Here is a 12,372-nt window from a genome sequence, read left to right as displayed (position 1 = left end):
GAAAGAGGAGGAAGGAGGAGAGCGAGACAGGACAGATGGACTGAGAAAGTGTGGAAATTGAAAGATAGAGGAAGGAGGAGCAAAAAAAAGATAGAGGATGAAGAAGAGCGAGAAAGACATAACAGCTAAGAAAGACAATGACAGGAGAAGGAAAGAGCAAAAAAAAAAAAGATGCAGGTTGATAACACCTGTAACTATCATAATGTGAAAATGTGTGCTGTGAAAAATGCTTCTTTTTCAGCTTAATGTGTTTATGATACTTTAAGCACATTATGCTAAAAAAAAAAAAATTAACTGTTACATTTTCAGTGCATGGCTAGATGTGATGCATCAGTTTTAGACTGTGGCATTGCTTCTTTTACTTCTTTGTGGCTGTAATTCATTCACGGTCAGTCCATGCACGCGACAGCGCCATTGAGACGCCGCGAGGTGAAACAGAAAGCAGTGGGTCAGCGTGTCACGAGTCGATACAGGAAGTAACTGACGGCCGCTGACAACGAGCTAAACAAAAGCAATGAAGATACGAGCAACTTAACGAACTGTAGTGTTTTCGTGCCACATAGAAGTCAATTAATGTTGATGCCTCCAGACTCTGTACATAAACGAATGTTACCAAGATGGAAAGAACTATCAGAATCTTCATTTTGTCGGTCATTTTCTTGGCATCGCAGGTAAGTTGATGGGTGATAAAACCAGAAAGTGGGCTGTGTGAGCGTTAGCAACTGACGGGCCTGATAGCTGAGCTCGCCATCGAAAAAAAATGTTAGCTGTGACCACTGTTAACTGTCTAAATCATATTCATAGTCTGTAGTCTATTAACTGTGCTAATCTATATGGAGGTTGTCCAGTATAACCAGGGAAAAGACCGTTGTCCGCTAACGTTAGCTAAGTTAGCCTTAACGTTAGCTCTAACCTTTGTCAGGTAGCCTCAGCTAGTGTGGTTAAAGCTTAAAAAATGATTAAATAAATGAGTTTTCATGCTTCATTATACGATTGGGATGGCGTTATGTAACATAGAGACCGGTTTTTCATACTGACATTAAAATGCAGCCCATGCACAGACCTTTCAAATCTTGCTAGGTAACTTTTACATAAGTACATGTTGAGGTTTGGCCGAGGGTGATTTCCCTGACAACCCCTTGCGTCACGAACAAGAAGTATTTTATTTCATGCCCGAGGAAAGATTATCGACCGCTGAGATGTTTTACAATCACTGCATAGTTCCCTATTAGTGGCCGCTGTTAAGTTTATAATGGTTGATTAGCAGCCACCACTTGAAATTAACTATCTTGGCGGCGACAAAAGCCGGCTGAAGATAGCTTCAGTTCAGTCTGATTTTTTATTTTTTTTTAACATGTCTGTTGTCATTGATTTGTTAATATGCGAGTTAAGTTGCTTGTGTGTTTGTTTGTTTTTTTGACATACAAAGTACCAAATACATGCCCACTGTGATGCAGCATATGTTGGCCGTATGTCAGGCCCTCTACAACTACTACAACTACTTTCTGTCCACGCCTTTGGCCAAACTATTTTCTTCAGCACTTTTAAGTTCGTGTGGAACTTTACTGAATAACATTTCTTCCCCAACAGATAAACTGCCAAGAGGCGATCTTGCACATTTCAAATGAAAACACAGATGCGGAGTACTGCATCGTCCACAATCACTCCTGGACCCCCCTGTCACAGACCCTTGATACTGCTGTAAGTTTTCTCACTTTTTTATACATTATTCTCTTGTGGCTTATTAGTATCAGGACAGGAAATTTACTGACTTTTATTGACTTTGTAGGACTTAAGTCCATTTTGTGTCTTTTTATATTTACAGACATGGACAATGAGTGTTTAGCTGCCAAAGTGTGCAGTGGTGTAGACAACTGCAGATAAAGTTAAACAACATTAAATATCAAAATGTGATTGTACACCCTACACCTTATATTTACAACCTGATAGCTGGTGGTGGTTTACCCCTCTGGTTACTGTGGTAACCAGAAATATTTACAGCTAAGAAGTAATGATGAGGACCTTTACGTGAAATAACACTGTTGTGTTTACTGTAACAGCCACAGTTGTGTGACTTTTCCTGTGTTTCCTGAAGTAATAATGGGAGAATAACAGGAAATATTACTTCTATCCTACTTGTTAAATCACTGATTGTCTTCACTTTTCCAGGTGCTGTATCCACTGGTGAATATGACCTCCACTGTACTGTGTAACGGCTCTGGGGTCAGTCCAGATGTGGTGAAGGGCAAAGCGTTGGTGGTGATGGGAGGGGACTGTAATGTCAGCCAAAAAGCTCTGGTTGCTCAGAACCTCGGAGCTACAACTTTGCTCATTGCCAGCAACAGAACATTGGTAAGACATTAACTTCAATCTTTTTTTTTTGTTGTAGTGGCACAAAGGTGTGTGATATGACATTTTCCTTAAGATTTCATTATTTTTTTTATTGCTACCTAACTCTCATAGAGACCCATCGTCTGCATCTGATCATGATGTTTGTGTCAAGATATGCAAATGTAACATGCGCAGGCAAAAGTGATTCAGAAAGAAGGAAGTGACTTGCCAGTGGTATGGTTGTGGGGATTTCCATCTAATAGATATTTTCCATGTAAAATGAATGTTCTTGTTTCTTGTTATCAAGTTTGATTCACTGTGGCACCTTGTACATATTTGTTTGACTATATACCATGCAAATAATGACTCACCAAAGCAAGATAAAACTTTTTCCTTAAAATCTGTTTTGTACTCATTGGCTCTTTAGATCACTCCATCAGCCAACGAGTCTGAATATGCAAAAGTGCACATCCCTCTGGCGCTCATGAGGTACAGGGACTTCCTGGAAGCACAGCAGGTCAGACAGGCCTCACTTCTTCCTGTTACCGCTCCTTTTGTAAAAGATAGATTTGATTAAGAAAATCAAACTGGATGCAAAGTTACTCATTCAATGTTGAATCTTTGTGTGCGTCCTCAGGTGTTTGGTGAAGATATGCAGGTGAAACTTTATGCTCCACCTCACTCAAAGATTGATCCAAGCATTGCAGTCATGCTACTGATTGCCATTGTCACGATTGTCTTGGGCGGCTACTGGAGCGGGGAATGTGAGAGGTGATATATTGCAGCTGTACATACAGAGCTGTATATGTACATTTTGATACAATCAAACTAGAGCAAATATTAGAACAACATATAGTTTGGTTAGTATGCAGTAACAATGATTAACAATCTGATTAACCAGACAGTATCAATGTGAAGTGTTGAACATGCTCTAGATCACATTGGCATTGTCATCCAGCAGTATACTGGATACATCCCAAAGGTCATATTTATGAGTAGTGGCAGTGCTGTTAATAGCAGTGCTATCCTATCAGATTACATTCAGTTGTTCAAGTCCACCCTCTGTACTAGTTGATGCTGCCTGGTCTTTTTTTATTTTTTATTTTTCCTCAAAATCCCCCAGTTTGATAAACACTAAGCTTGAAATACATACCAAAAAACTCAAATGTTCTTCTTTGTGGCAGGGACCGGTTGAATGGTGGTACAGAGCAGGGAGGAGGGGGAGATCGCAAAGCAGACAGCGGAGAGCTTTTCCTGTACTCTCCTCTCAAAGTGGTTTTCTTCGTCGCCCTGATGTGTGGGATGCTGGTGCTCATGTACTTCTTCTACAACATCCTTGGTGAGTTGGAAAAAAAAACAGCCCTTGGCTGCTCTGAAGGAGTAATAATATCTGATGTTTTGTTGATGTAATCTGTGTTTTTTTTTTTTTTTTTTTTTCCACCTAGTTTACATCATTATTGCTATATTCTGCCTGGCATCTGCCTCTGCACTGTTCAGCTGTCTAGATGCAGTGATGGAAAAAATTGGTTGTGGAACTTTGCGGTATGAGCATCACTCTTCAAAAACATGTACACACAGCTACACCCACATATTCTGCTAGCACTGGGTAAATACAAACAAAACAGATGTATATCAATCCTACCTCATGAACAGGCAAGCACAGGTGAATATGTGTGAATTTTGTAAGTTCTTGTCCTGGTTGCTCCATAAATATAGGGTCCTTTTTCCCATCTAAACAAGATAGACGTTGTGGTCATGGTGGGCAGATGTGAAACTGAGTGTCTTACTTCCTTCTTCTAACATGTCTGTCTGTGAATCACATCCTGACACACCAGCCTCAACTGCTGAAAGCCTTTGTTTATTTGATTGTCTGTGCCTTTTTCTAGCTTCTCTGTCCGAAACTGGAACTTCTCAGTGAGGTCTCTCATTCTGGCTGCTGTGTGCATTAGCATTGCTGTGATCTGGGGAGTCTACAGGAATGAAGACAGGTACTGTAAGAGGTCACATGCACGCAAAACACACAACCATAATCCTTCTGTCTGTGTCACTCCCAGAAGTGGCTGCCGCAACATGAAGCAGGAAGTGTTTCTTGGTTAAATTATATGGTGAACATTTAAAGTCCCTTGGTGATGAGAATGACAAACAAATCTTTAAATGGCTCTAAAGCTACTGAATACTGATGAAATGTGTGGACCTGCATTCATATCAAAAAATGTGACTGGAAAATCAATTTGCATTCATTCATGTTACTGTAGGTTTTGTGTCATGATTGATATTCCTTAACTGTGTAACTCGATGTGTTTCCTTTCTGTGCGATCTCCTTAAGTGGAGCCAGACTGTTCTTATTAAAGTTAGAAACACATGCCAAAAGAGCTTCTTGTGTCCCTGTAGATGGATCTGGATTTTGCAGGACCTCCTTGGTATTGCTTTCTGCCTCAACTTCATGAAGACCATCTCACTGTCCAACTTCAAGGTACATCTTAACAGCAGGTCTCATCTGAGAATCACACTTGCTGCCATCTAGGCTTCTTTTGTACTTTCTCAGGTATAAAAAGTACTTGCACTGTCATTATATTTATTTTATTTTATGTATATAAGTATGTACTATATATATATATATATATATATGTATCCTCTGCCATTAGTATGTCATGCACTGTGTCCCAAATCTTGTTATTTTATTTTTTGTTGTTGTTTTGTTATTTTATTTGTTATTTGCTAACAGTATTCAAATATATATATTTTTTATCAATTTGATCATAGTGAATTTTTCCCATAATCTCATAGATCTGTGTGATTCTACTGAGCCTCCTCCTTGTATATGATGTCTTCTTCGTTTTCATCACTCCTTTCTTCACAAAGGTACGAGTATAAGTATTTATTTTGTTTTTCTGAGGGCTGGAGTGGGAGGTTTGTCCACATGCTTAACTGCTACTGATTTCAGTATTTCCTGCTTTTATGGTCAACCCTTTGTTGCCCCAAAGTTGAAGTTGTTTTGGCATTCAGTAATCATATTTCACTGATGCACAAAAGTTTAATTTAAGAGAACAAGTGGTGATTTGTAAAGGGAACCACACATACAGTTACAGTTATCTAATATCACTGGAAAAGGAGGTGTTTTTACAGCTCTGGTGTTGCAGTGTGATGTGTGGGGGGTTTACAAATGGACAAGTAACATAATATGAATGCTTGGTATCTCTTTCTCTGTCAACAGAATGGAGTTAGCATCATGGTGCAGGTTGCGTTGGGCCCAGATGCATCTGGAGAGAAAGTAAGTCCCTCTGCTCTTCATCCTGCTTTGAAGGGGAACTCCACCAAATTTTCTTTGGAGGCATTTTTCAAATATTTCCTAAAATGTCAATTCCAAATAATTCTTTTTACTGTTTTTTTTAGGAATATTAAGATTTGAATAATTGAAATTTTGATATCTAGAATTATGACAGAAATAAATGAATGCTTTTATATCTGAGGAACACCACTTTAAAAAACATTTTCTTTGGATCAATTCAGACATTTTATCCTACTCTATGATTGCTTTTCTGTGTGTATAGCTCAAGAAAATTGTTTACATTATGAGAAAAGTGAAGACTGAAACAGAAACACCATTCTGTTAATGAATGTATTGGTGGAGTCAATTTGTGTTCAGGAAAAGCAGCGTGCAGCAGTTTTTGTGAGTGCAGGAACTTTATCACCTAAGTCCTGAGCGACAAGCTAAAAGCCAAGCTTGGTGGAATTCCCCGACAAGTTTTTCCTGGCTTTATTAACATCCTGGCTGAGCTGCACTGCTTGCTGTTGATGCCCTTAGGGGAATGACAGACTGACTGATTGACTAACTGTGCGCTGGGGTTGGGTGGGCTCTGTCGTAGACGCAAGGTAACATGGTGGAGGTCCCCGCTGAACCCCAGACTCCCTCTGAGAAAGTAAGGCTTGATTTGTTACCCATCCACTCCATTTTTCAGTGCTACATCCTGATGTGCATGGGAAGGTGTTAGGTTTGGTCTCCTGAGCATAATCCCACTGTTTTACTTCTGTCAGATAAATACGTAAGGAAAAAAGATGAAGGGCAAAGTTTTATATTAGGCTGTTGAGATGGAAAAAAAAACAACTTCATTTAGTGATGATTAAAATGCGTTCTTTGAACTAAAATTATATTCATATACAGTATGTGTGTGTGTGTTAATGCAATGAACTAATTGTGTGTATCCACACATATTTTTGCTGCCCATCGTGTTCATGTTTTTTAATATATGTATTTTTTATCTATGACTGTTAGCCGCCTCATGCTTTTCCCGACCCCTTTCACTGAAGTGAAATGTGAAGCAAGGGAGAGACACACATGTTGACTCTCACATGATTGTCAGGTGGCATGTGCTCACCAGTCACTTGATCTGTATTTTGAGCAAAGCAGTTCTGCTCCAGCTGAATCAGTTAATGGGCAGAAGTTTGTCTTCTGTTGCCTCATTGTAAAATTGATTTGGCCTTCAGGGTTTTTTTTTAATAGAGAGGTTTTTATATTTAGATTTCATTCCAGGAAAACATGGCTTTCGCATGAATACTGTCATTTTTTTCCTCTGCAGTTAGAGGTGCCCAGAGGATTCGGTAGGGAATGTTAAGCCATTGCAGTGGTTTTCCCAGGATTCCTCCTGCAGCAGAGCTTATGTTCTTGTGTCTGGGAAATTATACTGAGCACACACTGATGTACAAAACTGTGTTCAGCAATGCATTGTGTGAACGTGCGCATAGTGTTTGTGACCATTTGTGGAAACAGCAGTTTGATGTTACAGTCTCAAACAACATTCAGATTCAAACACCTGTGGTTAAAAAATGACAGCAAGCACACTTCAAGCTAGTGTGTAGCAGAGATGGCTATTAGAAAATACAGTGAAATATTCTAAAGCAATGTACACCCATATGTCTGCTACAGAGAAATGAATATGCAGTGAAGAGTCAGTGTTACACTGCAGTACAGCTCACTGTGTTTGGCTGCATACATGACAATTCTGCTGTCACATGTGTCATTTTAAGCTCTAAAGTGTTTTCTTTTCTCAGCTGCCAGTGGTGATGCGTGTGCCACGGTTCTCAGCTTGGGCTCAGAACCTGTGTGGAATGCAGTTCTCCATTCTGGGTTATGGAGACATCATTGTTCCAGGTGAGGTGTCTAAGTGTCACTGTCATTGTTTTAATGGAGGCACTGTTTCTGAGCTAAGAACGAGTAAATAACGGCAAACGTATGTGGTGGCATGTGTAACCCTCATCCTCATCCTGTTCACTGATCCAACAGGTCTTCTGGTTGCCTATTGCAGCAGGTTTGATGTTTGGATCAACAGCAGCAGGAAGATCTACTTTGTCAGCTGCTGCATAGGTATGTCACAGTTCAGCTACAGCTTTGTTGTTCAAATGGTGTAACTTTGCATGACCACATCGAAATATGATACATTGTTTAGAGTCATTTGACTTTCGTCTTTGGAAAAAGGATTTTTTCTTCCCTTTAGTTTTATAGTATTGTTGACACTAAGAATAAGTGCACAGTATGTTGCCATTTCTTTTGTTCATGTTTTAAAATACTGCACATTTCATGCTGCATATGTACAATAGTTTTCGTATGTTGCCTCTATCAATAGTAGCTTTTCTGCTTTTTGCAGCACACACTCTTCTAGCTGATGTCCTTGCCTTTTTATAATGCGTTTCATAACACTTCCCTGTACACTGGAAATATTTAGTTGTGTGATCTTGTGTGTCACATGATCTTTTGCCAACATCTTTTTAATACTTCTGCTTCATGAAATGCTGACATTGGTTTTGCTAACCACTAAGTATCTCTGGTCTTTTCTTTTTGCCAAATTATGCAGTTTACTGACTTTAACTGGATTCAAATTCCAGTCGTATCTGTTTTTGGTGCAAGTTTCAGGTGTACTTTGTCTCTCTCCCTCTATGTTTGAATTTGTCCGTCTCTCTCGTTTCTTGCAGCCTATCTGCTGGGAATGATAATGACGTTTGCTGTGATGCTGCTGTCGGGGATGGGACAGCCTGCCCTACTCTACCTGGTGCCCTTCACCCTGATAACCTCCGCCGTGGTGGCTGGATGCAGGGGAGAGATGAGGCAGTTCTGGGCAGGAACTACCTATGAGGTGAGAGGACCCGAAAATTCAAAGTGTTTCTAAACAGGTTGGACTCAGTAGTGGTCTTTAATGAATGTGTTTTTACTTCCTCTGTGCTTTCAAACAGTTGTCAGTGCATTTTATGCGTCTTGCATGAGTGACAAGTTGATTGATTGATTTGCAGTTGGTTTGAAAACAGAAACAACCTTCACTGTTAGGGTTAGGGCAGCTGCAGCTCCATAGCATCATTTCCAGTTTGCCAAGCAGCTGTCTTGTCAGGCATGTAAACTGAGAGGAAGCCAGTCACACCAGACCACCTGAGACTCCTGTAAAGAACTTGGTCCATGTATTGAATGACAGCCTCAAGGGATGTTATTCAAGGCGTCTCTCCCTGTTCCTCTGTCCTCCCTGTGACTGAGTTTTTGTATCTGTTTAAGTTGAAATCTTGCTTCTGTCTTTTATGTGTTGCGTTGTCCACAGCACAAGTCAGATATTTTTAGTATTTTTAATTGATCTCGAGGAAACTCTGACTTTTATTACTAACCCTGTTGCTTAGGCCTCCTAACCTTCTATCTGATCTTCACTTTACATCACTTAACTCTCTGCAGCGAAACGTGCTGAGTAAGCACTACAGCATCACCGCGCTGTTATTACGCAGTGAAGTGCAATAACCATGCTATCAGTGCATTCTTAAACCTGCTGCAGAGCTTTTGTCCCCCCCTTCTGGCAGTGAGAGTAATTACACAAACACTGTCAACATGCTTGCGACACCAAGGCTCCACCATGCTAATAGTTGCTGTACCCAACTGCATTTCTACTGTTGCTTATCAGTATTATGTGAACTCATTTGGCAAGAGCTTGAATGTAACTGAGGTTCCTTTATATATCAAAGCTTTAAACCTGAGAAATCTAACATGAGTTGCCCACTTGTATTATGTTGACTGACTGTTCCTGTATACTGTGCTTTCTGTGACACACTAAAGAGCAAACAGCAAATATGCGTACAGTACATAAACATATGTGGATAAATACAAGTATACATAATATGCAAACAAACATGGAATTATGAAAAACAACCACAAAGACATCAAAGTTAATCAAATATGCTAGAGAACAGTCATTTACAGTCAGCTTTTGAATTGTATTCCAACAGTTATGCATCATAAATGTACTTGCCAAACCAACTAAACAGAGCAGATAAACTTGAACAGTAAATTGTCCGTCTTTCAGGACCACAGCAGCAGTTTTAGTGTTTGAGCGTGTTCACTACAAACATGTTACTTTTGCCCATTTTCCAAACCATTCTGGAAGCTTTAAGGCTGCTTTCATATGGTCCAGCCAACCACTGATGACAGTTATTGCTCGTGCAGTATGAAAATTAACTTGCTGTGACTTGAAATTTCCTGTGACACTAATAACATCACAGTGGACTTGTCAAAGTCACCTAATTGTAGCTGCATGTCATCTGGTTTCATGGTTTGAGCACACTTCACCGGATGCTGGTGTTTCTGTTTTTTTCCCCAAGGCTCTGTAAGTTTACATACCCAGCTGGCACGAACTGAATCAGAGGCACCATGGGACCGAATACATGTGGGATGATTTGAAAAATGGTCTGCATTAAATTAGAGATTGACACAGTTTGTAGTGAAATCCTGCAAAAACACCTTTATGTTCCTCACATTTCTCACCCTGAGGTTCAGCATTAACTTGGGTGTGTATTGAATTGTGAATAGCCTTGTGTGTGTATGTGAAACTGAAAAAACAAAAAGAAGCAGGAGTAAAGAGATATAATTCTAACATGGCTTCATCTTCACCAGGTCTTGGACTCCTCCAGGGAACCTTTGCTGCCAGGTGTGCTTCTCTCCAGTCCAGACCCCACCCCTGCATCTCCTTCCATTTTACAGTGTTGCTTACTGCAGTGCCTGATCTTTTCTTACCAGCTTCTTTTTGTCCCCTTTTCTTTATTTTTCCTGTGGCATTTTAACCACTGATGTCCAGCGTCAGTGTGATATTCAAAGACGCAACAGATGTCACACCTTTTTAAAACATGTAGAATTGAAGAACCTGTGCGTTGACGGCACAGTGTTTTGCATTAACTGACCACTAGGTGTCTCTAGTTGATTGAAAATAATCTTCTTTTGTGTTTGTCAGAGGAGCTTCTCAGACACACTCCAAAGTGCCCTTGTGTTAAAGCCATGGCCCTGGAATAGCATTAACTTCATCTCTTTATTTCTGCAGTTTGTTTTGTCACTCCCTTTCTCCACCCGTCCATCTTTTCCAACCAACGAGGGCCACTCGTTTCACTCCATCCTTCATGCAGTCACCAACATGTCCATGTTGCCCTCTGCATGTTGTTGCTTGCAGTTTATCTGTGAGAGCTGTGGCATGGATTTTGGGATGTGTTATCTCTGTGTTTTTTGTATTTGTTGAACGTACCGCTTGCCTGCCGTTGCGTACATTCAGTCCGCATTTGTCTAGCATTGCTATTTGGTGAACCAAAACATCGAAGAGTTTCTAACTTTTTGTCTCTTCTCTTCTTCAGAGGGAAGAACTGACTGCTCCATAGAAGGAGAAAAATGCTGACTTGCAGTGTTGTGAATAGACCCAACTGATGGATGTTTTTTCTTTTTTTTTTTTTTTACCTTTTAATATTACATTTGCAAAGCAAGGGAACATGTTTTATTCATCAACAGATTCAGTATGGAACAGCATGGGTTAATTTGACTGCTGTGATTGATGGTTAGAAGGCTGTTAAATATTTGTAGGGTGGAAGAGAAACGTTTTAAGTGAAAAGCTTGTTTAGTGCCTGAAAGTTCTGTTAGGTTCTTGTTCAGAAAATTGTAATGACTTTGCCTTGGTGATGATTGCATACATCAAAATGAGAAAGCACTTTATAATGTTTAGCTTGGCAGTTGTTTCATCAGGGTTGAGGGTTGGGATTTAAATTACTTGTAGCCACAATATTGGTACATTTTTGATAACTGTGTTGGGGTTTCTGTGTTACCTGTTTGTATGATGTGATTTCTTTCATTGCCTTATATTAAAATGAACAACTTGTATTTAATGTTCTTGAGTGTGTGTTTCTTGCCTTGTTGAAGCTTCCATACAGATATTTAAGTCAGCCTAATCCTCCTGTAGATAAATTGCACATCTCTGGAGACGCAGTGGCTTGATCTGTTGGGGAGAAAACATACGGCTATTTTTAAATGCATGAGAGGAAACACAAGCTGTTTTTTAAAAGGACTTCCAGAGATTTAATGTGTGAGATAGCGAGGGGCCAGACGGCACCAAGCATTCATCAATAAGTTCTTAATATTAATTCTGCAATAAAGGAAGCTTCCATTGTGAAGAGGATTTGACAGCTGGTTCAGTGTTAATGAAGGGCATCAAATCTGTATTCATGCACCCCCACCCCCCTTTTTTTTTTGTTTTTAAATGTCATGTTTAATGTACAATAATAGAAAACTTTACTGAAGAGGAGCAGCCTGGTATGAACACAACCCATCCAGTACTCATAAAAATCATCATCACAGTCATCAGATTCATACATAGTATTTGACACAAAGGACTCAGTGGGTTTATGATGAGCACGCTGTTCTTGTATGTCCAAATGTTGAATCATTCATCCCATTTATGTGATTTCAGCTCAGGACTCTGAAAGTTACATTATAATTGCATGCTGTGTTATTCTGAAAAGGGTTTGATTTATTTTTAAGAATAAACATAAAAGGCTCAACTGGCAGCGATGAAATACTGTGTAAAGATGTTGTTCTCCTTGTGACACGAGTGTTGATATCAGTTGACTTAATATCTACAGATCTGAAGAAAAAGCCCCACAGGCCACCACTTTCTAATACGGTGCGCTTAGTGTGGCTTTGTGGATGGTTAATGAATAATTTACTAATGCTTTATAGACCAGTCAGAAGCTTTAAATAACACATTT

General features: G+C 39.7%; 1 protein-coding gene across 3 annotated transcripts; it reads left to right on the top strand.

Moving 5' to 3' along the window:
- The first annotated feature begins 443 nt into the window (after positions 1–443).
- On the top strand, positions 444–11,493 carry sppl2a (signal peptide peptidase like 2A). 3 transcript variants are annotated; one of them, XM_076757259.1, is made up of 17 exons: positions 444–671; positions 1,591–1,701; positions 2,170–2,352; positions 2,759–2,848; positions 2,969–3,102; positions 3,516–3,670; positions 3,777–3,873; positions 4,218–4,319; positions 4,723–4,804; positions 5,119–5,193; positions 5,546–5,602; positions 6,198–6,251; positions 7,381–7,480; positions 7,613–7,693; positions 8,299–8,459; positions 10,247–10,280; positions 10,972–11,493. In XM_076757259.1, exons 1-17 carry the CDS (start codon positions 618–620, stop codon positions 11,010–11,012), a joined length of 1,611 nt encoding a protein of 536 aa, XP_076613374.1. In that variant the 5' UTR covers positions 444–617; the 3' UTR covers positions 11,013–11,493. The 3 variants fall into 3 exon arrangements, with proteins under 3 accessions (XP_076613374.1, XP_076613545.1, XP_076613457.1); XM_076757430.1 differs by lacking the exon at positions 6,198–6,251; XM_076757342.1 differs by lacking the exon at positions 10,247–10,280.
- The last annotated feature ends 879 nt before the right edge of the window (positions 11,494–12,372 follow it).

The sequence above is a fragment of the Chaetodon auriga genome, chromosome 1, assembly GCF_051107435.1.
Source record: "Chaetodon auriga isolate fChaAug3 chromosome 1, fChaAug3.hap1, whole genome shotgun sequence".
Classification (NCBI taxonomy): Eukaryota; Metazoa; Chordata; class Actinopteri; order Chaetodontiformes; family Chaetodontidae; genus Chaetodon; species Chaetodon auriga.
This window is presented reverse-complemented; position numbering and strand designations above follow the sequence as displayed.

Bases quoted from the DNA above. Each gene is read 5' to 3' on its own strand.
- sppl2a (XM_076757259.1), top strand. From the start codon at position 618: ATGGAAAGAACTATCAGAATCTTCATTTTGTCGGTCATTTTCTTGGCA. The intron at 3,103-3,515 runs GTGATATATTGC...TCTTTGTGGCAG, and splicing joins TGGAGCGGGGAATGTGAGAG to GGACCGGTTGAATGGTGGTA. The intron at 8,460-10,246 runs GTGAGAGGACCC...CATCTTCACCAG, and splicing joins GGGCAGGAACTACCTATGAG to GTCTTGGACTCCTCCAGGGA.